At 45.1% G+C, this 25,186-nt stretch overlaps 1 protein-coding gene across 11 annotated transcripts in view; it reads right to left on the reverse strand.

Annotated features, from left to right (window-relative positions):
* map3k13 (mitogen-activated protein kinase kinase kinase 13) overlaps positions 1-25,186 on the reverse strand; it is a 160,438-nt gene that overhangs the window by 71,081 nt on the left and 64,171 nt on the right. For 8 of the 11 annotated variants that reach the window (XM_087988940.1, XM_043693384.2, XM_043693388.2 and 5 more), the window contains one exon: positions 424-1,014. In XM_087988940.1, the coding sequence (XP_087845066.1) occupies positions 424-955 (532 nt within the window). In that variant the 5' untranslated portion in view covers positions 956-1,014. Of the gene's footprint in view, positions 1-423; positions 1,015-14,173; positions 14,524-15,007; positions 15,168-25,186 lie in introns of those variants that run through there. The other 3 variants (XM_087988938.1, XM_087988936.1, XM_043693390.2) reach the window with 3 other exon arrangements.

Genomic DNA, 25,186 nt, shown 5'->3' on the forward strand with positions numbered 1-25,186 from the left:
ACAATACAGTACACAATACACTCCAGCCTGAGGGACAATACAGCCTGGTACACAATACAGCCTGCAGGACAATACAATAGTACATTATACCATTGGTACGCTGGTACACAATACAGCTGGTAACCAATACAACCTGGGGGACAATACAAGCTGGGACAATTAGAACCCAGAACATGATACAACCTGTTATTCCATACAAACTCATAAACAATACAGCCTGGTAACAAATACAACCAACAGCAAAATACAACCTGGTACACAACATAACATGCTGGACAGACTGTGTTAACTTGGGCGTGAAGAGGTAGATGATGCCACCCGAATACAACAAATGAAGCTTTCACCTGTGGGCACTGAAGCAGAGGTAACTGGCATGTAGCTGACCATTTATAAGACCGTTTTGACTGCTGAGCTGTCACATACCTTGTTGCTGTAGCTTATAGTCTGTGGAGTAGGCCTTCCCGATGATGTTCCACACAGGCCTCAGGCAGCCGAATAGCCCCTCGAGGAATCCCCCAGGCCCAGATCCCAGACCTGAGCCCGAGCGGTTGTAATGGATCTTCATCTCCTCCGGTCCATCATGCTCACCGCCCTCACCTTCATTGCCGTTCCTGTCCTCAGCTCCCTGGGAGCTCCTGCTGCTGTCCTCCTGCTCCCTGAGCTGCAGCACGCTGTTCTGGAAGTGGTGACGGGTGTCCTCACTGACGCTGGTCAGCACCGTCACGGTGAGTGCCTGGTTGGAGTTGGCGCCAGTCTGGCCTTGCGGGGGCGTCCTCTCGCGGAGGTTGTCCAGGATCTCGGGTGGGGAGTACAAGAGGCAGCGGCCTCCGGACTGGACCGCGGGGTCCTCCCCCGGTGTCCCCAGCTCCTCCGTCAGACTCTGCTTGGCGAGGTGGGAGGCGGGTGACCATGGGAGGACCTCCTGCGGACTGGCCATCACACCGTGCGGGTGCATGGGACAGCTCTCAGCACCATCCTAGGAGGCAGCCCAGCGTGACAGGCAAACTGCCCAACCTGCAGGGAGAAAGGGGACAGTCGGTGAATCTCCAGATCAGAGCTGATCCTCCTTCAGTGTGTCAGCTGGGCGCCACTGAGTGAACTCTCCAGCACCGTAGCTCAGAACGTAAGTACAAAAACCTCAGAAATACAGAAACATGGGAAACAGGAATAGGAGAAGACCATTTGGCCCTTCAAGCCTGCATCCCCATTCCATATAATCATGGCTGATCATCCAATTCAGTCCCCTGTGCCCATTTTCTCCCCATACCTTTTGATCCCTTTAGGGCTAAGAACTATATTGATCCCCTTTCTTGAAGACATTCAATATATTGGCATCAACCGCTCTATGTGACAGAGAATTCCAAAGGCTACCACTCTCTGGGTGAAGACATTTCTCCCATATCAGTCCAAAATGGCTTACTCTTGCTTGGATGGGTATAGCTCCAACAACACTCAAGAATGTTGACATCATCCAGGAGAAAGCAGCTGCTTGACTGGCACAACATCCACAAGTATCCACTCCCTCCGCCACTGATGCTCAGTAGCAGCAGTGTGTACTATCTACAAGATGCACTGCAGAAATTCACCCAAGATCTTCAGACTGCACCCTCCAAACCCATGGCCACTTCCGTCTGGATAGTCAAGGGTAGCAGATAAAAGGGAACACACCACCTGCAAGTTCCACTCCAAGTCACACATCATCTTGACTTGGAAATATACTTAAAAATCACACACACCAGGTTATAGCCCATCAGGTTAACTTGGAATGCACTAGTTTTTGGAGCGCCGCTCCTTCATCAGGTGGTTGTGGAGATTAAGATCATGCTCACAGAATTTATAGCCAAAGGAATCCAGTGTCATGGAGATGTGATACAGTAAACAATCTTAGATTAAAACTTTCACCTTTTATAATGGGATATGCTGGTTTCTGTTCTTTGATATGTCAATCCCAGAATTTCTTTAAAATTACATTCTCAAGATAGCTCAGCTTTTTAACCAATAGGTGTGAAGTCTGCCTGTGTCCCAATGCTATGTCAGACTGACAAACCCTCTGTATAGATTTACAGAGTTTTACATGGATTCATGCAATTTTTGAACAAAATAAAATGTGACTCTGCAAAAACAAATTCATCCCATAAGCTTATATGTGTTCCCATATGGCAGCGACAGATTGAGTGTGCATGTGAGTGTTTGCGTGTGGATGTGAGTGCACATGATAGAGTGTGTGTGTATAAATGTGTGTGTAAGCTTGGTTAAGTGTATTTGTGTGTGTGTGATGGGGTATGTGTAAGGGGGTGCATGTATCGGTGCGAGTGTGTGTGTGGTGCAGTGGGGTCACTTGTAGTGTGACATGAACCCAAGGTCCCAGTTGAGGCCATTCCCATAACTCTGTGTTGTTGCTTGTCCCAAAGTCCGCCTTGGAGGATGGTCACCCGAAGGTCCGAGGCCAAATATCCTGGACCGCTGAAGTGTTCCCCGACTGGGAGGGAAAACTCTTGGCTGGTGATTGTTGCGCGGTGTCCATTCACCCGATGCCGTAGCCTCTGCTCAGTCTCACCAATGTACCATGCCTCAGGGTATGAGATAGACAACGTTGGCCGAGTCACATGAGTACTCACTGTGTACATGGTGGGAGGTGTCCCCATGCATAATGGTATTACCCATATTGATACTCTGACACAGCGGCTGCTATGGCAGGGTTGTACATTGTTGTTGTCCTGTTGTTATCTTGTCTGGTGCAGCCTGTGTCTGTCTCCTAAGGGGGTCATTACAGTTTCTCACTGTGGCATGTCAGGACACCATGACACGTGGGGACATCTCCCGCCATGTACACAGTGAGTACTCATGTGACTCGGCCAACTTGTCTATCACATACGCTGCAGGCAACGATGCCGCAAGGAAAGGTACATTAGTAATACCGAGCAGATGCTCCGACAGTGGATGAATGGACACTGCACAAGAATCCGAGACATTTGGCCTCAGACCTTCGGGTGACCATCTTCCAAGGCAGACTTCGGGACAAGCAACAACACAGAATGGCTGAGCTGAAGCTGATAGCAAAGTTTGGTACCCATTGGAATGGCCTCAATCAGGACCTTGGGTTCATGGCAGACTATAGGTTACCCCACTGCACACAACACACACACACACCTCAAAAATTGCATGAATCCATGTAAAACTCTGTAAATCTATACAGAGGGTTTGTCAGTCTGACATAGCATTGGGATACAGACAGACTTCACACCTATTGGTTAAAAAGCTGAGCTATCTTGAGAATGTAATTTAAAAGAAGTTCTGGGATTGACATATCAAAGAACAGAAACCAGCATATCCCATTATAAAAGGTGAAAGTTTTAATCTAAGATTGTTTACTGTATCACATCTCCATGACACTGGATTCCTTTGGCTATAAATTCTGTGAGCATGATCTTAATCTCCACAACCACCTGATGAAGGAGCGGCGCTCCAAAAACTAGTGCATTCCAAGTTAACCTGTTGGGCTATAACCTGGTGTGTGTGATTTTTTAACTTTATCCAACACTGGCACCTTCAAATCATGGAAATATATTGCCATTCCTTCACTATCACTGGGTCAAAATCCTGGAATTCCCTCCCTAAGGGCATTGTGGATCAAACTACAGCACATGGACTACAGCAGTTAAAGTTCATCACCACCACCTTCTCACTAGGGGCAGGCAACAAATACTGGCCAGTCAGCGATGCCCACATCCCATGAGAAAATGAAAATAAAAGCACACAATAAGTGGATGTATTTATTCTGCCAGTGAACAGTTTCAGTAGGTGACCACCTGAAGTTATCTGTTACTGTATCCATTTACCCCTGTGGCTAAGTTGGGCCTTGTGAATGGCTGGAGTCTGAGACTGATTTTGGGTCTGGGACTGACTTAGAGCCTGTGGCTGACTGGGGCCTGTCACTGACTCAGAGCCTGTGACGGACTGGTTTCTGTGACTGTTTGCGACCTGTGACTGACTGGGGCCTGTCACTGGCTTAGAGTCCGTGACTGACTTGGGGCTGTGACTGTCAGGGTACGGTGACTGATCGGGAACCGTGATTAACTTGGGACTGCGACTTCCTTGGGGTCTGTGACTGAGAGGCTTTGGCTGACTTCAGGCCTTCCTCGTTGTCCATTGGGTTATTTTTTTGCAGGTGTTCTAGTTATTATCCTGGTAGCTAATTTGCCGTTTATGGGAGCTTGCTGTATACAAAATGGTTGGTCTTGCAACAGTGGCTACATTTCAAATGTATTACTTTGGGACACCCTAGAGTTGTGAAAGAACTGCTATAAATGCAAAAGTTTTCTTTTCCCTCTCTGCATTTCACATGTTAAGGTACAGAGGGAGAGATGTCCAGCAAATAATGCTTCTCTGACTGATGAACAGTTACATGCCTCTGGGCCTCCCACCAGCCCTACATTTTGTAGCCTTACTCCACTCCACCTTAAAGGCTTGTGAATAATGCAAAGGCCAATCTTTTACAATCTGGCATCACTTGACACAGGGAAAATTGCAGAGATAGGAAACAGAGCTCTCAGATGTCAGCCAAACAATCTGTCCGAGCGAGTCACTGAGATGGCTGCAGTCCAGACTCTGTGCTACTGTAATTATACCCTGCACACTCACGGTAGCAATGAACACTGCACGATACCCAGTCACTGATTAAGTATCATAGCCAAGAACTGACAATGACAGGGATGATCAGCCTGGTGAACTGTAACCTGCAGTGAAGTGAATAATTCGGGATTTCTTTCCCTCTTCCAGTTTTGTTCCTTGCTCTTCTGGAGTTCAACTCTGACTCTAGCTTTGCTTGGAAACTCTATTGCTGTTTTCACCCTAAGGGAACTCATGGAGTCATACTGTCATACAGCATGGAAAAAGACCCTTTGATCCAACCAGTCCATGCTGACCATGGTCCCAAACTAAACTAGTCCCACCTGCCTGCGCTTGGCCCATATCTTTCCAAACTTTTCTATTCATGCACTTATCCAAATGTCATTTAAATGTTGAAACTGTACCTGCATCCACCACTTCCCCTGGCAGTTCATTCCAAATGCAAACCACTCTCTGTGTAAAAATGTTGTCCTTCATATCCTTTTATAAAAACTTTCCCCTCTCACCTTAAAAACCCCTAGGGGCAGCATAAAAACTGCTGGGAATCCTTGTCCATGAATCATAAAGAAAGCCAGCATCTAAATTCAATTGGTAATAGGGAAGGCAAATGAAACGTTGGTCTTTATTTCAAAGGGAACAGAATGTAAAATAGGCAAGTCTTCCTAAAACTATACAAGGCATTAGTCGGACCACAGCTGGAATACTGTGAAAAGTTTGGGCTTTTAGAAAGATACTGGTGTTGAAGACACAGTCTAGTGAAGGTTCACGAGACAGATTCTGGGTATGGATTGACTGTCTTAGGAGGGGAAGTTGGGCCTGTACACTCACCGAAATATAAAAGGTACTTTATTGAAACAGAAAGGATTTCTCGGGGACTTGACAAAGTTGTTTCCCCTTGTGGAAGAGTCTAGGATCATTTCAGAACAAGGGGTCACACATTTAATGCAGAGATGAGGAGGAATTTCTTCTCTCAGAGGGTAGTGAAACTGTGGAATTCTTCACCGCAGAGGGCTGTCGAGGCTGGGTCATTATATTCAAGGCTAAGAGAGAGACAGATTTTTAATCAGCAAGGGAATCGAGGGTTGTGGGGAAAGTGGAGTTGAGGATTATCAAATCAGGCATAATCTCATTGAATGACAGAGCAGACTCAATGGGATGAATGGTCTATTTCTGCTCCTATGTCTCATGTCTTCACTTTTCATGTTAAATAATAGCTTTTCTTTATTTGTACACAAAATGAAGGCATCACTGGCTAGGCCAGCATTTATTGTCCATTGCTAATTGGCCAGAGGGCAGTTAAGAGTCAACCACATTGCTGTGGGTCTGGAGTTACATGGAGACCAAACCAGGTAAGGACAGCAGATTTTCTTCCCTGAAGAACATTAGTGATCCAGGTGCGGTCTTATGACAATTGGCAATGGTCGCCACTAGATTTGTTTTATTTTAACTCCAGGTCGTCATTGTATTTAAATTTCACCATTAGCCCTGGCGGGATTTGAACCCATATCCACAGAACATTAGTCTAGGTTTCTGGATTACTAACCCAATGGCCTTCAAGGACAAGTCTGTACTGTGAGGCAGCCGGAGAGAAGCAGTTCTGTGTGGTTATGTGATCTTCCATCTCATCTACACGATGGTGAGAACTATCTTAGTTATATGGTCATTGTTAACCCTTTACATCACACTGAAAAGCTCCTCCATTGACATTATACAAAACCTTTCCAGCACTCCACCTCGGGTGCATCCATCTTCACTGTAACCCCTCACATCATCCCCACAATGACAACCCAACCACTACCAACAAGGGGCAAAAGCTTGACCCCAGTCGCCGAATTCAACCTGGCGCTAAATGCAGGAGCCTGGGCTGGTCATGGAGGCAAGTTGTGTGTCTAAATAAAGAGTGTGACAAGCCAGGTGTTTGCAGTTTATTTTGAATCGGGAAACAGGGACACTCTCTTTGGGGAGACTGGGAACAGGACAGTGAGCTGCCTGGGTCACAAGGCAGAGTGTCGAGCTGAAATCCACTCCAGACGCTTGCTGAATTATACATGGGGATACTCAGTCTAATCCAATTAACCCAACAGAACGCAAAGAAAACAACTACAGGTGCCAAGATATCATTTACACTGCTGTACACTGGTCACTAGGTTCACAGGTGTTTATACCGAAGGTGGTTATTAGTTAAAAAAAATACTCATGATGACTTAGGTGGTGGGAAGGTCATTCAGTTGTGCGTAATAGCACTTTAGAGTATAGAAAATACGCTGGCCACTAGCGCTCTTGAGGTGCAGTGGTAGTGTTCCTATCTCTGAGCCAGGAGGCCTTGGTAAATCTCCCAACATGTGTGTCATAACATCTCTGAACAGGTTGGGTTACTACCTAGGGCACTCTAACCAGGGTCAACAGGCACTCGAAGAGACACTTGACAGATTGCCACCAGCTGACCAGTTCACAGTGTCAGCAGAGATGAAGTTGGAGGGAGGGGCGGGAGTGGTCACAGGTCAGCCGACCGTTCTGAGGTCCTGCCAACCTTGTAGCTCATTGCTCTGCCCAAAGTGACAGGGCTGAGGCCAAAACATTGAGTGTTTTTCAAGAGTACTTCGGACTAAAGGGGTCAAACGGTATGGGGGAGAAAGCAGGAACAGGGTACTGAGCTAGATGGTCAGCCATGATCGTAATTAATGGTGGAGCAGCCTTGAGGGGCCGAATAACCTAATCCTGCTCCTACTTTGTTTCATTGATGTTACCCACCCACAAACCCCATCTTCAGGATCGGCCTGGAGCCAGCACTGAAGTACTAATCTGCAAGGTAAAGGTGGGTGTGTGCAATAAATTGTGTCCATGTTTATTTTTAAATTATCTGTAAACATTTGATTCCATAAACATACAAGAGATGGTTCAATTGCTTCAGATAGCAAACGGCTCCTTTGCTTTCTGGAGGGTGTGGGGCCCCAAGGAAGGACATGTCAGGTGACTGACAGAGAGAGGGGCTGGGTGAGGGGGCTGTTGGAGAGTGGTGGTCATGTGGTGGGCCCTCCAGCAATGGCTCTGGGCCAGGGTAGGTAACCCTGAGCTGAACTGACAGTGGCAGGTTTATAATGACAACACACTCTCTTTGTTTACCAGTGTGTGACGTTTGGGTACAGAACGTGCTGCTTCGATTCACAGCCTTGACAAGCCATGAATGAAACACAAAGCATTTTGAAACAGTTAAGTCCACAACCGACTGGTATGTCTGCCTCACCTCCTTGGGACATACAGGCAAGCAGGCTCTTCTCTCTCTTTCTCACCTTTCACTCTGACTCTTGCTCTCTTGATGAACTTGACTGCTCCTGACCTACGCTGATATCTACAGTTCTCTCTATCCCGTTCTGCTGCCCCTCACCACCAGACTCCATCCTCACTGATATAGAACACTTATTAACAGTGACCACACTAACTGTGTGTGTGACAATAGGCCTAGCACTAACACTGTGGTCCTGAGGAATCATAGAATCCCTATAATGTGGAAACAGGTCATTTGGCCCAACATGTCCACACCGACCCTCTGAAGAGTAACCCAATCAGACCCATTCCCGTAACCTATTACTCTACATTTACCCCTAACTAATGCACCTAACCTGTACATTTTTGGATTGTAGGAAGAAACCGGAGCACCCGGTGAAAACTCATGCAGACATGGGGAGAATGTGCAAACTCCACACAGTCGCCCAAGGATGGAATCGAACCCAGGTTCCCAGTGCTGTGAGGCAGTAGTGCTAACCACTGACCCACCATGCTGTCTATGACAGTGAGTCATAGACTCATAGAGAGTCATACAGCATGGAAACAGACCCTTTGGTCCATGCTGACCATGTTCCCAAACTAAACTAGTCCCATTTGCTTGCATTAGGCCCATATTGCTCCAAACCTTTCCTATTCATGTACTTATCAAAGTGCCTTTTAAATGTTGTAACAACTGTACCTGCATCTCTTCTAGCATCAGGGAGACAATGATGTAGTTACTAGACTAATAGCCTCAAGACCCAGGATAAAGCCAGGAGATGGTGGCGCAAAATGTAAATTTAATTAATTCATTCAATTGTTTCATTTGAAAAAAACTGGATTATAAAGCTAAATTCAATCATGGTGACCATGAAACAATCATCGATTCTTGTAAAAACCCATCGGTTTGTTCACTAATGTCCTTCAGCAAAGGAAATCTGCTGTCTTTACTCGGTCTGGCTGACATGTGATTCCAGACCCATAGTAATGGGGCTGACTTAAAACAGTCCAATAAACTACTCAGTTGTACCACTATTTTGGGTCTGGTATGACTCTGCTTCAGAACTCCTCCTGCATTCTGATGAAGGGTCACCGGACTCAAAGTGTTAACTCTGCTTTTCCCTCCACAGCCACTGCCAGACCTACTGATTTCTACAGCACTTTCTGTTTCTGCTTTGATGATGATTGAATTGCCAGTTGACGATGCCTTTATCAACTCTCACCAGCAGTATTTGACGTCCCTATGATTTTGCAGCAGTGTCTGTGAGGCGCTAAGTGATGCTTGAGGTGAGTTAATAACATTACCATTGGCTAGGTGGCTATACATCCTGATGAAGGGCTTTTGCCTGAAATGTTGATTTTCCTGCTTCTTGATGCTGCCTGATCTGCTGTGCTTTTCCAACACCTCACTCTCAACTCTAAATCTCCAGCATCTGCAGTCCTCACTTTTGCATAATCTTCATTTCATTCTTTCTTCAATAAGACCATAAGATATAGGAGCAGAAATTAGGCCATTCAGCCCATTGAGTCTGCTCTGTTGTTCAATCATGGCTGATAAGTTTATCAACCGCATTCTCCTGCTTTCTCCCCATAACCCTTGATACTCAAGAACCTATATATCTCAGTCTTAAATATACTCAATGTCCTGGCCTCCACAGCCTTCTGTGGTAATGATTTCCATAGATTCACCATTCTCTGGCTAAAGAAATCTCTCCTTAACTCCATTCTGAAGGTCTTCCTGTTACTCTAAGGCTATGCATTCAAGTCCTAGCCTCTCCTACTAATGGAAACATTTTCCCAACATCCAATCTATCCAGGCCATTCAGTATTCTGCATGTTTCAATTAGGTCCCCCTCATCCTTCTAAACTCCATCGAGTATAGACCCAGAGTCCTCAAATGTTCCTCGTATGTTAAGCTTTTCATTCCTGGGACCATTCTCATGAACCTCCTCTGAACACACTTCAGGGCTAGTACATCCTTCCTGAGGTATGGGGCTCAAAACTGCACACAATGCTCCAAAAGTGGTCTGACCAGAGCCTTAGAATTACATTCCTGCTTTTATATTGAAATCCTCTCAAAATAAATGCCATCATTGAATTTGCCTTCCTAACTACTGATTCAACCAGCAAGCTTACCTTGAGACAATACTGGACTAGAACTCCCAAGTCTCTTTGCACTTCAGACTTCTGAATTTTCTCCCCATTTAGAAAATAGTCCATGCCTCTTTTCTTCCTAACAAAGTGCATGACCTCACACTTTCCCATGATGTACTCCATCTGCCATTTCTTTGCCCACTCTCCTAACCTGTCCAAATCTTTCTGCAGCCTCCCTGCCTCCTCAATGCAACCTGTCCCTCTACCTATCTTTGTATCGTCTGCAAACTTAGCCAGAATGCCCCGACTTCCTTCATCTAGATTGTTAAAGTACAAAGTGAAAAGTTGTGATCCCAACTGAGGAGGACCCTTTTGTCCCCACTCTCTGCTCTCTGTCAGACAGCCAAGCTTCTATCCATGCTAGCATCTTGCCTCTAACATGGGCCCTTATCTTACTTGGTAACTTCCTGTGTGACACCTAGTCAAAGGCCTTTTTGAAGTCAGGTAGATAACATCCATTGGCTCTCCTCGGTCTAACCTGCTCACTACTTCCTCAAAGAATTCTAGCAGATTTGTCAGGCATGACCTCATCTTGATGAAACCATGCTGACTTTGCCCTATTTTACCAAGCATTTCTAAATTTTCAGTAATCTCATTCTTCACAATGGATTCCAGGATCCTACCCACACCCGAGGTTAGGCTGATTGGTCTGAATTTTTCCATCTTTTACCTTATTCCCTTTTTAAACAGGGATGTCATGTGAGTGATTTTCTGGTCCTCTGGGATCCTCCTTTCAGCAATTCCTGAAAGATTACCACTACACCTCCAGTATCTTTTCAGCTATCTCCCTTAGAACTCTGGGGTGTAGTCCATCTGGTCCAGGTGATTTATCCACCTTCAGGCCATTCAGTCTTTCTAACACTTTCTCCTTTGTGATGGCCACCATACTTAGCTCTGCCCCCTCAGTCTCCTGAACGTTTGGGATATTACTCATGTCTTCCACCGTGAAGACTGACTCGAAGTAATTATTCAGTTCCTCAGGCATTTCATTGTTCCCCACTATTATCTCTTCAGCATCATTCTCCAGTATCGCCTCTCTTTTGCCCTTTATATATCTTAAGAAACTCTTACAGTCTTCCTTTGTATTACTGGCTAGCTTACCCCCATAATTAATCTTCTCCCTCCCTTTTCTTTTGTTGCCCTCTGTTGGTCTTTGTAAGCTTTCCAATCCTCTGGTTTCCCATTGTCCTTCACTACTTTGTGTGCTTTCTCTTTTGCTTTTATGCTATCCCTGACTTCCCTAGACAGCCATGGTTGCCTCATCCTCCCTGTACTATGCTTCTTTTTCCTTGGAATCAATCTCCGCTGCATCTCCTGAATTATTCCCAGAAACTGTTGTCATTGCTGTTCCACTGTCTTTCCTGCTAGGCTCTTCTCCCAGTCAATTCTACCCAGCTCCTCCCTCATGCCTCCGAAAATGCCTTTCTTCAGCTGTAACACCGTTACCTCTGATTCTATCTTCTCCCTCTCAAATTGCAGAGTAAATTTAATCATATTATGATCACTGCTTCCTAAGGATTCTTTCACCTTAAGCTCCCTTATCAAGTCTGCCCCATTGCACAACATTAAATCCAGTATTGCTTGTTCTTCAGTGGGCTCCACCACAAACTGCTCCAAAAAGCCATCACGTAGACATTCCATAAATTTCTTTTAAGATGCCTTTTAAATGTTGTATTTCTACCAGCCTCCACCACTTCCTCTGGCAGCTCACTCCATACACGTACCACCCTCTGTGTGAAAATGTTGCCCCTTAGGTCTCTTTTATATCTTTCCCCTCTCACCCTAAACCTATGCCCTCTAGTTCTGGACTCCCCCCACCCCAGGGAAGAGATTTTGTCTACTTATCCTATCCATGCCCCTCATGATTTTATAAGGTTACCCGTCAGCCTCCAACGCTCCGGGGAAAACAGCCCCAGCCTATTCAACCTCTCCAAGATGCCCATCACGTCATACCTGCCAATTGCGATCTGTGCCACAAGCTCATTTACCTTACTCCTTAGACTGTGTGCATTCAGATATAATACCAGTACTAACCGTCCCACTTCTCATCGTCATGTGTTTGTCCAGTGTGCCTGAAGTTTGATGGCTAACCCTTTTCATACACTCTGTTCTATTTGTGTCTGTGCTGGAGAATTTAACAACTTGCCCTGAGTTCTGCACTCTTACCTCCTCCTTTAATTCAGGTTTTCTAATTTCCCCGATAACTGATCCCTCCACTCCACCCTGCTCCCAAATAGTTTAAAGCCCTGTCTATGCAGTGTTGGACTGGGAAAAGGGTCAGAATCACAATGTTGCCAGTTCGTATGTCACCAGGCAGCCTTTAAGCAAGATATTTCAATGTTTGGCGTCTGGTCACGAACCGAAAGGAGATAAGTCAAAGTAATTCTAACTGTTGGGAAAACAAACCATGGAAAAACAAATTGATTTGTGAGTGTGTGTATAAAGAGTTAGGGCCTAGATCAATTGTGTCAGCTGGATATCATGGGAGAGACCATTTTGGACTGAAATGAGTGGAACTGTCATCACTCAAAAAAGTTGTGAAATTCTGTACCACAGAAAGCTGTTCAGGCCAAAACATTTAATGTTTTCAAGAAGGAGTTAGATATTATCCCCAGAGCTGAAGGGATCAAAAGGTATGGGGAGAAAGTAGCAATAGGACACTGAGCTGGATCAGCCATAATCATATTGAAAGGTGTAGCAAATCCATCGGGCTGAATACCTCCCACTGTCTGTCTGTCTATGATATAAAGGGCCCAGTCTTCATTCTCTGAAGATGGAGTACACCAAAATGTGCTGGGTTAAATGCCCAGCTCAATCCACCGAGACTGTATCAGTTTCATAAAAGGCTATCAGGCCTTTTAGCTCTTACCACCCCGAATGCTCAGCACTCTTTCATCCCATCCTGATACTCCAAAGTCACATCCAGGCTCCACTGTGGAAGGGCCCCAGGAGCAATGTGAGGGTGAAAAAACAATTAACTCCTAATCACGTTGTCACTCATGCAAAATTGACACAGTAAAAATAAAACGTATATTCATGAAACCCATTCAAAGATTTTAAATCTCTGTAGTGGCCAATTTGTTATTAAACAAACAAACTTCTGTTCAGTAACACACCAGCAACATCTAATCCTTTAATAGCTCCTTAAAAGCCATCAATAAAAAGATGAACACAACTCACTGAGATAAGCATGTTTTGACACCTTGAAACTCAGCCAGGCATTCACAAATGGTGCAGCCATAACAAGAACGCTTGGGAAAAGTCATCACTGAGGTCTATTGAAATGCCTGGTAATTTTTTTTTCTTAGCTACAGCAGATGGCCTGTCAATCAATGTATTTGAGCAGCATGATTTTTAAAAAGAAACCCTAACTGGCAGCGATAGAGTTTAGCTTTGTTTTTATGGGGCTGGGGATTTAAACAAGTGGAGAATATGACTCTGAAATAGACTGTAACTACAATTAAATAATATTTACATCTCCCCAATAAAGATGTTGCTCCCATACTTGGAATAAAAGCATTAGTGCCTGTAAAAAAATTAGGTATGCGTAAACTCAGCGCTATTTTCAAATGACCCAGAAGATTTGTGCTTTATACCCATTAGAGTCAGTTAGATGGAGTTAGATACAGAGTAAAGCTCGCTCAAGGCTGTCCCCATCAAACACTCCCCGGACAATACAGCATGGAGTTAGGTACAGGGTAAAACTCCTTCTACACTGCATTCATCAAATACTCCGTAGACCAGATAGCATAGGGTTAGGTAAAAGCAAAGCTTCCTACACTGTCCCCATCAAACACTCCCAGGACACGCAGACCATGGGGTTACATATACAGTAAATCTCCCGCAATGTCCAAGTTAAACGCTTCCAGGATAGGGCTACATCAACAGTAAACATGATTCGGAGATGCCGGTGTTGGACTGGGGTGTACAAAGTTAAAAATCACCCAACACCAGGTTATGGTCCAATAGGTTTAATTGGAAGCTCCGAAAGCTAGTGTGCTTCCAATTAAACCTGTTGGACTATAACCTGGTGTTGGGTGATTTTTAACTATCAACAGTAAAGCCCTCGACAGTCTTTTAAAGTGGAACTGAAGCTTCCTCAACACTGTTCCCATTAAACACTCACAGGACAGGTACAGCACAGCGTTAGGTGCGGAGCAAGTCACACAAAGCTCTGTATACGCTTTCCGATCAAACACTCCCAGAGCAGTTGAAACGAACAGCGAGTTCCCACATTGCTCATTTTCGACTCTCAGGCACTCACTAAACCGGTTGAGGATTCGCAACAGGTTCACTTGTGATTTCCGAGTTCAATGCTTGCAGTGACCTCCCCCATTTGAGGCAGCCAGGTGTCACAGACTGAGGGTGAGCAGGGAATTCCCTCGCTGAGTAATTGGGTGCAGAGGCTGTTTTTGCTCAACAGGTTGTTTCGGCTCTCCTGCGCGGAACTAAACTTGGCTTGCGTGACCCGGGGGGAAACCACCACACCATTGCGGCAGTCCCTTGGTCTGCAGATTGAGGCCAGGCGATCAGTGACTCCCAGATCAGGTATCAGCGTCCCATAGGATAAACCCAGGGCTGGAATTGCCTAATTTCGAATCAGAGTAAAACACTGACAGAGGCATTCACTCACAGAATAGTGAGGGCCAATTCAGATATTGGAAAACTTCAATCAGCCCATAATTGATTGGGGATCGTTTGCTATTTATTTTTCAAAAAACAAAGTTATCTTGTACATAAAACAAGATTGATTGTAAAAACGCACATAAACAATTTAACACACTACACCAGCAGTGATCTAGTCACGGTTTTATGCACATTAAAGCATAACTTCTGTTATTTTTATGAATACAACTCCCTTGTCTTCTGAATGATATTAGTTATAGTAATACATCTTAAAATTTTAGACAATGAAGAATAATCTTTATATTATAACATTAATTACTTAGATTATCTTTACCAACGTGAATAAATATTGACGTCGTCAGCGTCACCCACATTCCATAAATGAGTGAAATATTTGTTAACTGACAATGATCCATTGTTTAGGAATCCAAGTTTGTTCTCCCAGAGGGAAGATGCAGTGGAAATCTTCCCTTTTTTACATTAAAAGCCCATTGGCGAACTGGAACCAAAAAATCCTCAAACAAACTTTTAATATCTGCCAGTGTGTCTGACTGACCAAATATCCCTCCTGGTTGGCTGTAGTCATATCACTGTTACCATCAGGCGCACCCTGTGGGCAGACAGCTTAAACTGCACCTCAATAAAGGCCTTCACTGAACACACTGCTATCTCGGACTCTTTGAGACAGTTTCACGCGAGGGACAGAAGCAAGCTGTAAGAAAGTCGTTACTGACAAGGGAGACACAGATATGTACAAAAATACCGTTACTGACAGGGAAATACAGGTATATACAGAGCTGTTAAAAAGTACGGTTCTGACAGGGAAATACAGGTACGTAGAGTTGTAGGAAAGTACAGCTACAGACAGGGAGACACAGGTACATGCAGAATTGTAAGAAAGCAGTTACTGACAGGGAGACAAGGTTATGTACAGAGCTGTAAGAAAGTAGTTACCTATAGGGCAACACAGGTACGCACAGATTTGTAAAGAAACACAATAAAGACAATCAGTAGAAAGATATTGGACAAATTAGGGATAGCTATCCAGTGACATTAGACAGAGGTTCTGATGATTCAGTCCACCCCTTAGACCAAGTGGCATCGTCAAACTGAGGGGAGAAAATGGTTTGTAATTATAGTGATGAAGACAGCAGAATGAGAGTGTTAAGTGGAATTATTGTTTGACAGAGAGACACTGCTGTTTCTTCCAAAACTACAAGCTGAGGAATGTGGCACCAAATGTCAATCCCAAAGAGTGAACCCCTCCCAGGTAAAGTTGAGGCTCTGTGAGAGTGTGTGCACACTCTGAGAATGTGTATTAAGTTGCAGATGCAAGTCAAAAACTCAGAATAATAACCCAAACGCTTGAGGAGAGATCGACAGTGTTTCACAAGATAGGTTGGAGAAATCGCCACACATGCACCATAACAAGATACAAGCTCTTTAAATATCAGTATGAGTAAATAAATGGACAATAGTAGGTCTAGCTAGAATAACAAACAGTTTCTCATCTATAAGAACAGTCAGGGATATATAGCATATTGCATTAAATCTTTCAAATTTGTTTGTTATAAAAGGGGACATCAGACTGAATTACAATTGTGTACAAATATCCTTCCTCGTTTGCCCTTGACCTGTACCATGAGGTGCACACTATTGTCACGCATCTTAATTCTAAGGCCTCATGTGAAGCACACAGCTGTGTTGTACACTTGAAATATTAACAACTTACTGCCTCTTAATGCAGGACTAAGTCTGTTTAGCTCCTGTGCATTCACTGCCTCTCTCCCTCTCACTGTCCCTCCCTCTCACTGACCTTCGCACTCAATGACCCTTGCTTGTCGCTCAGAGGTATGGCATGGTACTGGAGTGCTGAGAGGAAGATGGGGAGTGGGAGAGAGGGCATTGATTTGAACATTTGTGGAGGGGAGCAGCAAGTGGAACAAGTGATGAGCAGGAGAGGGTCTATAATCTGAAGATCAATAAGTGAGGAAGTCAGCAAGCGAGGAAGTCACAGGGTGAGATGCAAGATCAGCATGTGAGTCAAATAACCAGCATCATTACACTGTCCCCATCAAACACTCCCAGGGCAGGGACAGCACAGAGTTAGATAAAGAGTCAAGCTCCCTTTACACTTCATCATAACAACAGATCTGGACTCAAGGTTAATTACCTGCTGTAATTATTAATTCAATAACTTTTTTTGAAAGATGATAAACAACCAGAGGTGACTGATGATGGTAATTCAGTGGCTGTCTTGTGTGAACACATGGAATGTCACACCTGGAGACTCTCAGGGAAGCTTCAAGCAGAATGTCTGAAAAGGACGAGATCATAAGGAGCTGACTTTCCCTCACAGCAGAAAGGCATCCCCTCTCTATTCTGTCCCAAACTGCAGGCATATTCGTGTTTTATTTTCCAGGAAAACACAAAATGTGGGAGTAAAAACCGACTATTGTGCGTGTTGCTATGTGTATGTGGACTGTGTGCTAGTGTGAACCAGATTGCTCTGAAAGCTGCAGTTTCAAAATAACCATTAGAAATCCCTGCGCTACAGTTAAAGGAAGACTCTGGCTTGAAGTTTGAGTGGTAATGTTCCAATATATGCCTTAGGGCTGCAATATAAATTCAAATTGTTATTGTTGCTCACGCAACCAATCCCTTGTTTAGGCCACCACTGGCACCCCCAGTGGTAGGGAGAGAAAGATATCAGCCTGCATTCTCACTCCTGGTTGACAGATGGCAGGAGCAGGTTGGGTGTGATAGTTCCAGTGGTCGAATAGCACGCCGACATTCAGGTCAGCTGAATATAGAAAGGGTTGAGGAATGGAGGAGGAATCTTCCACGATAAAACCAGTCTGACTCGTTGGGCTTGCAATTTCTGAACAGACTGAGAAAACACAACTCTTTACGAATCCAGCAAGAGAGAAAGAAAAGCTTCTTGTAGGTGATTTTAATCTGATAAGGTGGAGAATTCCGGGCAAACCAGGAATTCCAGATGACAATAATGTACGCAATCAGCGATAAGCTGCCACTTTGCAATGTGATCCATCCACAGTCTTGCTCTGTCTCTCACACGCAATGTGATCCATCCACAGTCTTGCTCTGTCTCTCACACACAAGCACACATGCTCACAGACATACACACTCACTGATTTACACATATGTAACTGACACACACTCACATACACACATTCTTTCCCCTACATATGCACACAATATACACACTCTCTCAAACACACACAGATACTGACACATGCACATATGCACACAATCTCTTTGAAACACACTTACACTCTCCCCCTCTCTCACACACAAACTAACATGCAGACAGTGACACACTCACTTTCTTTCACATACATAGACACACTCTCTATCTCTCATACTCACACATATACACACACACTCTCCCTCGCATACACACACACACACACAATCTCTCTCACTCACTATAGAAAAAATGTAGAGGTTTTGGAGTATGTGCAAAAAAGGTTTTCCTGGATGTTGCCTGGGTTGGAGTATATTAGCTATAAGGAGAGGTTGAACAAACCTAGATTATTTTCACTAAAGCATTGGAGGCTAAAGGGCAACCTAATAGAAGTATATAAAATTATGAAAGGCGCAGATAACACGAATGGTCAGAGTCTTTTCCTAACGTGGAAATATCAAATTCTAGGGAGCATAGGTTTAAGGCAAGAAATGCCACAGAACTGCACAAGTTCAAAAGAGACGTGTGAGGAAAGTTTTTCATCCAGAGGGTGGTCAGTGTCTGGAACGTGCTCCCGGGAGGTGGTAGAAGCAGATACAATAACAACATTTAACAGGCATTTAGACAGACACATGAACAGACAGGGAATAGTGGGATATGGACCATGAGCAGATAGATGGGATTAATTTAGAATGGCATCATGGTTGGCATAGATATGGTGGGTCAATGGCTCTGGTCCTGTACTGTTCTATGTTCGCTCATAATCTCTCTCTCTCTCACACACAGGCACATACTCACACACACACTCGCACACATTCACACTGACCCAAGCAGACACAGAGCTCTGACATGGTTGACCTGTTTTCCCTAAGTTGGAAGAGAAATGAATGTTGCCAAGGACTTGGTGTTTGGGGGGTGGGGGGGTTGGTGGTCGACACTGCTGCTCTGTGAATGTGTTCCCTAATCTCCCAGCACATCTTCAGCCGAGAACACATGTCATTTGAAGGACAAAGCCTCTGACAGTGCGGCAAACCCCTCAGTACTGCACTGGAGTGTCAGCCGAGAGAGAGAGAGAGAGGGAGAGAAAGAAGGGAAGAAAGGGAGAGGCAGCAAGTCTCCTGCCAGAGCCACAGCCCGTCTCTGCCAGCGCTGTGGTGGATAATGTCCTCAATGAGATGGTGCGACTGTGAAACCTCATGAAGCGCGATACATACAAGAGTGGTGCAGGAAGAAATACTGTTCCAAGAAACAATTTCCTGAAAAAACGTCGATTCTCCTGTTCCCTGGATGCTGCCTGACCTGCTGCGCTTTTCCAGCAACACATTTTCAGCTCTGATCTCCAGCATCTGCAGACCTCACTTTCTCCTCAAAGATTCTTACAACAGAGACAAGGGTGGGAGAAATTGTATGAAACTTTGAGGCTTTGTGCTTGTAAAGCCCAATCTAAGTAAAGGTCACCCTCTCAGCCACTTCAACATCTGCCTGTGCAATACTGTCTCACAATCCAGTTAAAGGCCATGCCCGTTTGGAGTGCCAGTGTCAAGTCCAACACAGAGCCAAATGCTGCAATCCAGCATGAGACCAGCATTTCACAAAGGTAGGGTGAAAATGTGTAGACTTGTGCCTGTACCTCCAAAGGCATCCCCGCCACACTTACTAAGCTCAGCAAAAACACAGCCAATTAATGACCAGGGCAGCCATTGACAGTTGCACTGATGCTGGGATTTGTGCTGTCATGACATTCCCTGGCACAATTGTCTGAAATGCCACAGAACCGCACACGTTTGCTGGCAGCTTTCACCATGCAGTCAGTACTTTCCAACTCTCTCTCTCTCTCTCTCTCTTTTCCCTACCTCCGTACTCACTCCTAAAGGTGCCCCATGCCCTCCCACAGCTCCACCACGAGGGGGCATCTTTTTTTCTTGTGGAAAGGATTGACAGCCTATTCAGCTGTGGCAGGTATCACCACTGCAGTCCTCACCCAATGACACAAGTATATCATGCCACCAAAAGTGAGTCCCATTCTCTTTTCTGAGCCCCCGGGTAATGTTCTGGGGACCTGGGTTCAAATCCCGCCATGATAGATGGTGGGACTTGCATTCAATAAATGTCTGGAATGAAGAGCCTGACAATGGCCTTGAATCCATTGTCGATTGTTGGAAAAACCCAACTGGTTCATCAATGTCCTCTCGGGAAGGAAACTGCCATCCTTACCTAGTCTGGCCTACACGTGACTCCAAACCTCCAGCAATGTGGTTGTCTCTTAACTGCCCTCTGGGTAATTACAGATGGGCAATAAATGCTGCCCCAGACAGCAACACTCTCATCCCTTGAATGAATAAAGAAAAAGAAAACACTGCGGGCAATGCTCCCTCTTTCAGGTCACAAAGTCCTGCCTCCAGTCAGCTTTCGCGGGCTAGTAGTTTTAATCTGGGAGCCCAATCACACGAGGTTTATTAATAGGAAAAGCTTCTACACTGTTGTAACGCCTGCAGACATCGGAGTTAAGAAAGTCACACGCTGTGTGTGCGCACAGGTTTATATTTGAACCATAACCAGTAGGGGGGTGACTAAACAGAGCGTTCTTGCGGCTGGATGTACCTGGCGTCTGAGATGGACACCATGGACCTGAATTCAGAGCTCTGTTCGCTGAATAACACAGAACCTGCTGCACAGCAAGAGGCCAGATCCAGCTCCACGCAAACTTGCATCATCCCTCTCATAGCCAGTAACCCACATCTCACCACCCCCTGCCCACATTTCCTTAATGATGAGGAAGGGTAACCCAAAGGGGTATTGAGTAGGGACCCTGTCTCAGAGCCAGGAGCACCAGATCACAGTCTCACTCCAGGTCTCTGGTGTCCAATTAAGGAAGATTCTAATGTGACTGAACACATCAAGTAACCTGTCAATCCTGCCAAAGACAGGCAGTGTTAGCAAGGTTAAATCTCACGGAATACAGGGAGAACTACTCATTTGGATACAGAACTGGCTCAAAGGTAGAAGACAGAGGGTGATGGTGGAGGGTTGTTTTTCAGACTGGAGGCCTGTGACCAGTGGAGTGCCACAAGGTTCGGTGCTGGGTCCTCTACTTTTTGTCATTTACATAAATGATTTGGATGCGAGCATAAGAGGTACAGTTAGTAAGTTTGCAGATGACACCAAAATTGGAGGTGTAGTGGACAGCGAAGAGGGTTACCTGAGATTACAACGGGATCTTGACCAGATGGGCCAATGGGCTGAGAAGTGGCAGATGGAGTTTAATTCAGATAAATGTGAGGTGCTGCATTTTGGGAAAGCAAATCTTAGCAGGACTTATACACTTATTGGTAGGGTCCTAGAGAGTGTTGCTGAACAAAGAGACCTTGAAGTGCAGGTTCACAGCTCCTTGAAAGTGGAGTCGCAGGTAGATAGGATAGTGAAGAAGGCATTTGGTACGCTTTCTTTTATTGGTCAGAGTATTGAGTACAGGAGTTGGGAGGTCATGTTGCGGCTGTACAGGACATTGGTTAGGCCACTGTTGGAATATTGCATGCAATTCTGGTCTCCTTCCTATCGGAAAGATGTTGTGAAACTTGAAAGGGTTCAGAAAAGATTTACAAGGATGTTGCCAGGGTTGGAGGATCTGAGCTACAGGGAGAGGCTGAACAGGCTGGGGCTGTTTTCCATGGAGCGCCAGAGGGTGACCTTATAAAGGTTTACAAAATAATGAGGGGCATGGATAAGGTAAATTGACAAAGTCTTTTTCCTTGGGGTTGAGGAGTCCAGGATGAGAGGGCGTAGGTTTAGGGTGAGAGGGGAAAGATATAAAAGAGACCTAAGGGGCAACGTTTTCACACAGAGGGAAGTATGTGTATGGAATGAGCTGCCAGAGGAAGTGGAGGAGGCTGGTACAATTGCAACATTTAAAAGGCATTTGGATGGGTATATGAATAGGAAGGGTTTGAAGGGATATGGGCTGATTGCTGGCAGGCGGGACTAGATTGAGTTGGGATATCTGGTCGGCATGGACGGGTTGGACCGAAGGATCTGTTTCCATGCTGTACATCTCTATGACTCTATAAAAGAATCATAAAATCCTACATTGTGGAAGCCAGCCATTTGGCCCATCAAATCCACTCAGACTCACCTCCCCACCCTATCCCTGTAGCCTTGCATTTCCCAAGGCTAATCCAGCTGGCCTGCACACTATGGGACAATTTAAGTGGCCAGTTCACCTAACCTGCACACCTTTGGATTGTGGGAAGAAACCAGAGCACCCAGAGGGGACCTACGCAGACACGGAGAGAATGTGCAAGCTCCATATAGACTGTCACCCGAGACTGGAATCGAACCAGGTCTCTGGTGCTGTGAGGCAGCGGTGCTAACCACTGAGCCACCGTGCTGGCAATGGGAGTGAGATTCCTGGTTAGTTGTATGATGGGGACTGAATGGAGCCTCTGTCATCAGAATTCATAGCTCTGGGTGACAACTTGCAGGGTAATGTGGCTGTAACCATGGTAACTCAGACCTGCAGAGTGGGGGGAAGGGGGCGGAGTGAGCCCAACTGCAAATAAGGGAACAGGAATGAGTACCAGAGAACTACTACATTTTGACAGTATACAATCCCAGTATACTGTGCTTGTACTGAAAATATCCCAGGCCTGGGGATCATGGCTGAGATTCTGAACTCCTTACAATTGAATGGCTGTCACTCACTGGATGCTCTCTCACCTGAGTTAGGACATTGTAGACATTGGAGCAGCATTTGGCCATTCAGCCCTTTTGCCTGGTCTACCTTTCATCTAGATTGCAACTGATCTTCCATCTCAGCACCATTTCCCCACACCATCTTTATATCCCTGTTATCTTTAACCTTCAGAAAGCCATCGATCTCTCTCTCTCTCTCTCTCAACTGAACCTTCACATCCTCTGGGACAGAGAATTCCATGCCCTTAAAATGCAGAAATCCCTCCTCACCTCAGTCATAAATGGCCCACTTCTTATTCTGAGACTGTGTCCCCTCGTTCCATACCGTCCCCAACTCACTCCACCCACCCCACCAGAGAGGGAACATCTTTCCTGCATCTACTCTGTTGACTCACCTCAGCATGTTATATATTTTAGATATTATATTATATATCATATGTTTCAATGATAATTCACTTGAGAATTCCTATAATCTTGTTTAAACAATGCCCTACTTACAAGGGCACAGACAGCATTTAGTTTTAATGCATCATCTGAAAGTCAGTGATTCTGTCAGCACAGCCCTTCCTCAGTACTGCTCCTGGGAGTGTCACAGCTTAGATTGTCTGCTCAGGACTCTGGACTGGAACTTGAACTCACAGCTTTCTGCTCACAGGCAAGGGCGTATTCAGTGAACCAAGGTTACACCTTGTTTGAATTACATGTCAAATAAAGGAACGAGAATGGAAAAGTGGATATTATATCTGGATCTTTAAGTTTAATGGCCATCTCACGAACAGTTTCCACCTCTTCTTGTTGTGAAACATGTAGAGTAGAACCAACAATACGTAGAAAACCTGCCATGGAGGTTAAGTCTCTCGTTCAGAAAGTAAGATGATAGGACAGCACTTATGAGACGGCTAAATTGAAAGACAATGTGAAAAAGAGGGTAGAATTCTAAACAGGGTGGAGGAGCAAAGGGACTGAGTTATGTACATATACAGAACATTGAAGGGTGTCAGGACAAGTGTAGAGAGCAGTTAATAACGCATACAGTGTTCTCAGCTTTAGTAAATGACTACAACAGGGAGATGTTTTAACATGTACAAGACATTTGTTGGACCTCAGGAGACGCGTATTGTTGTAGGCAGCACATGATGGGAAAGAATACTTCCAGAATTAACAAACTTGAGTAACGAGGATAGATTGGAGAAGTCAGGACGGATCTCCTTGGACAAAAGAAGGCCGAAAGATATGACAGAGGCTTTCAAAATTATAACGTGGCTAGATAGAGTAGATAGAGAGAATCTTGATCAGTACTTTCACAGACGATACACGGTGGCTCAGTGGTTAGCACTGCTGCCTCACAGCAACAGGGTCCCAGGTTTGATTCCGGCCTCGGACGACTGTCTGTGTGGAGTTTGCACATTCTCCCAGTGTCTGCGTGGGTTTCCTCTGGGTGCTCCGGTTTCCTCCCACAGTCCAAAGACGTGCAGGTCAGGTGAATTGGCCAGGCTAAATTACCCGTAGTGTTAGGTGCATTAGTCAGAGGGAAATGTAGGGGAATGGGTCTGGGTGGGTTGCTCTTCGGAGGGCCGGTGTGGGCTTGTTGGGCTGAATGGCCTGTTTCCACACTGTAGGGAATCTAATCTAATCTAATCAATTGGCCGGTAATAAATAGTGAGGAGGATCGTCTTAGATGACAGGAGGATATAGATGGGCTGGTCAAATGAGCTGATCAGTGGCAAGTAGAATTCAATCTGGATAAAAATGAGGTGGTGTACTTGGGTAGGATTAACAAGTCATAGGAATATATGATGCACAGTTGGATCCTGAGAAGCACTGAGAATTAGAGGGACATGTCAGGTATCAGGACAGGTGGGTAACATGGTAATATTGCAAATGGGATACTCGCCTTTATTATCCAAGGTATTGTGTTTAAGAGGAGGAGGTTACGATGGAACTGTATAAAATGGTTGGTAAGCCTCAGCTGGAGTATTGAGTGCAATTCTGGAATCCATGTTAAAATAGTAATGTGATAACACCAGAGACAGTGTACAGGAGATTTACCAGGATGTTGCCTCAGCTGGAGAGTTTCAGTTACGAGAAGAGATTGTACAAACTTAGGGTTATTTTCCTTCGAGCAGAGGTGATTGAGAGGGAACATGATTGAGATGTATAAAGTTATGAGGGCCACAGGTAGAGTACACAGGAACGAAACTTTTCCCTATGTTGGAGGATTAAGTGGCCAGGGGCATAGATTTAAGGAAAGGGGCAGAAGGTTTAGAGGAGATATGAGGAAAGATATTTTCACCTAGAGGGTGGTGGGTATCTGGAACGCACCGCCTGTATCAGGGTAAAAGCTCTCAGAACATTTAAGAAGTATTTGCATGTGCATTTGAGGTGCTCAGGCATACCAGGCGAAGTGCAAAGTGCTGGAAGATGGGATTAGAAAAGTTAGGTGGGTGTTTTTGACTGGTGTGGACACCATGGGTCGAAAGACTCAATGTGCTTTATGACTTGATCCTATAAAAGAGATAAGAGCAAGTGAGCACAGAATGAAATGATGTGCAAATGAAGCAAGGGTGAGTAGTTAGGGATGTGGAGCGCACTGCCTGGAAAAGTGGTGGAGGCAGG

Source organism: Chiloscyllium plagiosum, unplaced genomic scaffold (assembly GCF_037043375.1).
Source record: "Chiloscyllium plagiosum isolate Xiang-an unplaced genomic scaffold, Cpla_swu_hap1 HiC_scaffold_7, whole genome shotgun sequence".
NCBI lineage: Eukaryota > Metazoa > Chordata > Chondrichthyes > Orectolobiformes > Hemiscylliidae > Chiloscyllium > Chiloscyllium plagiosum.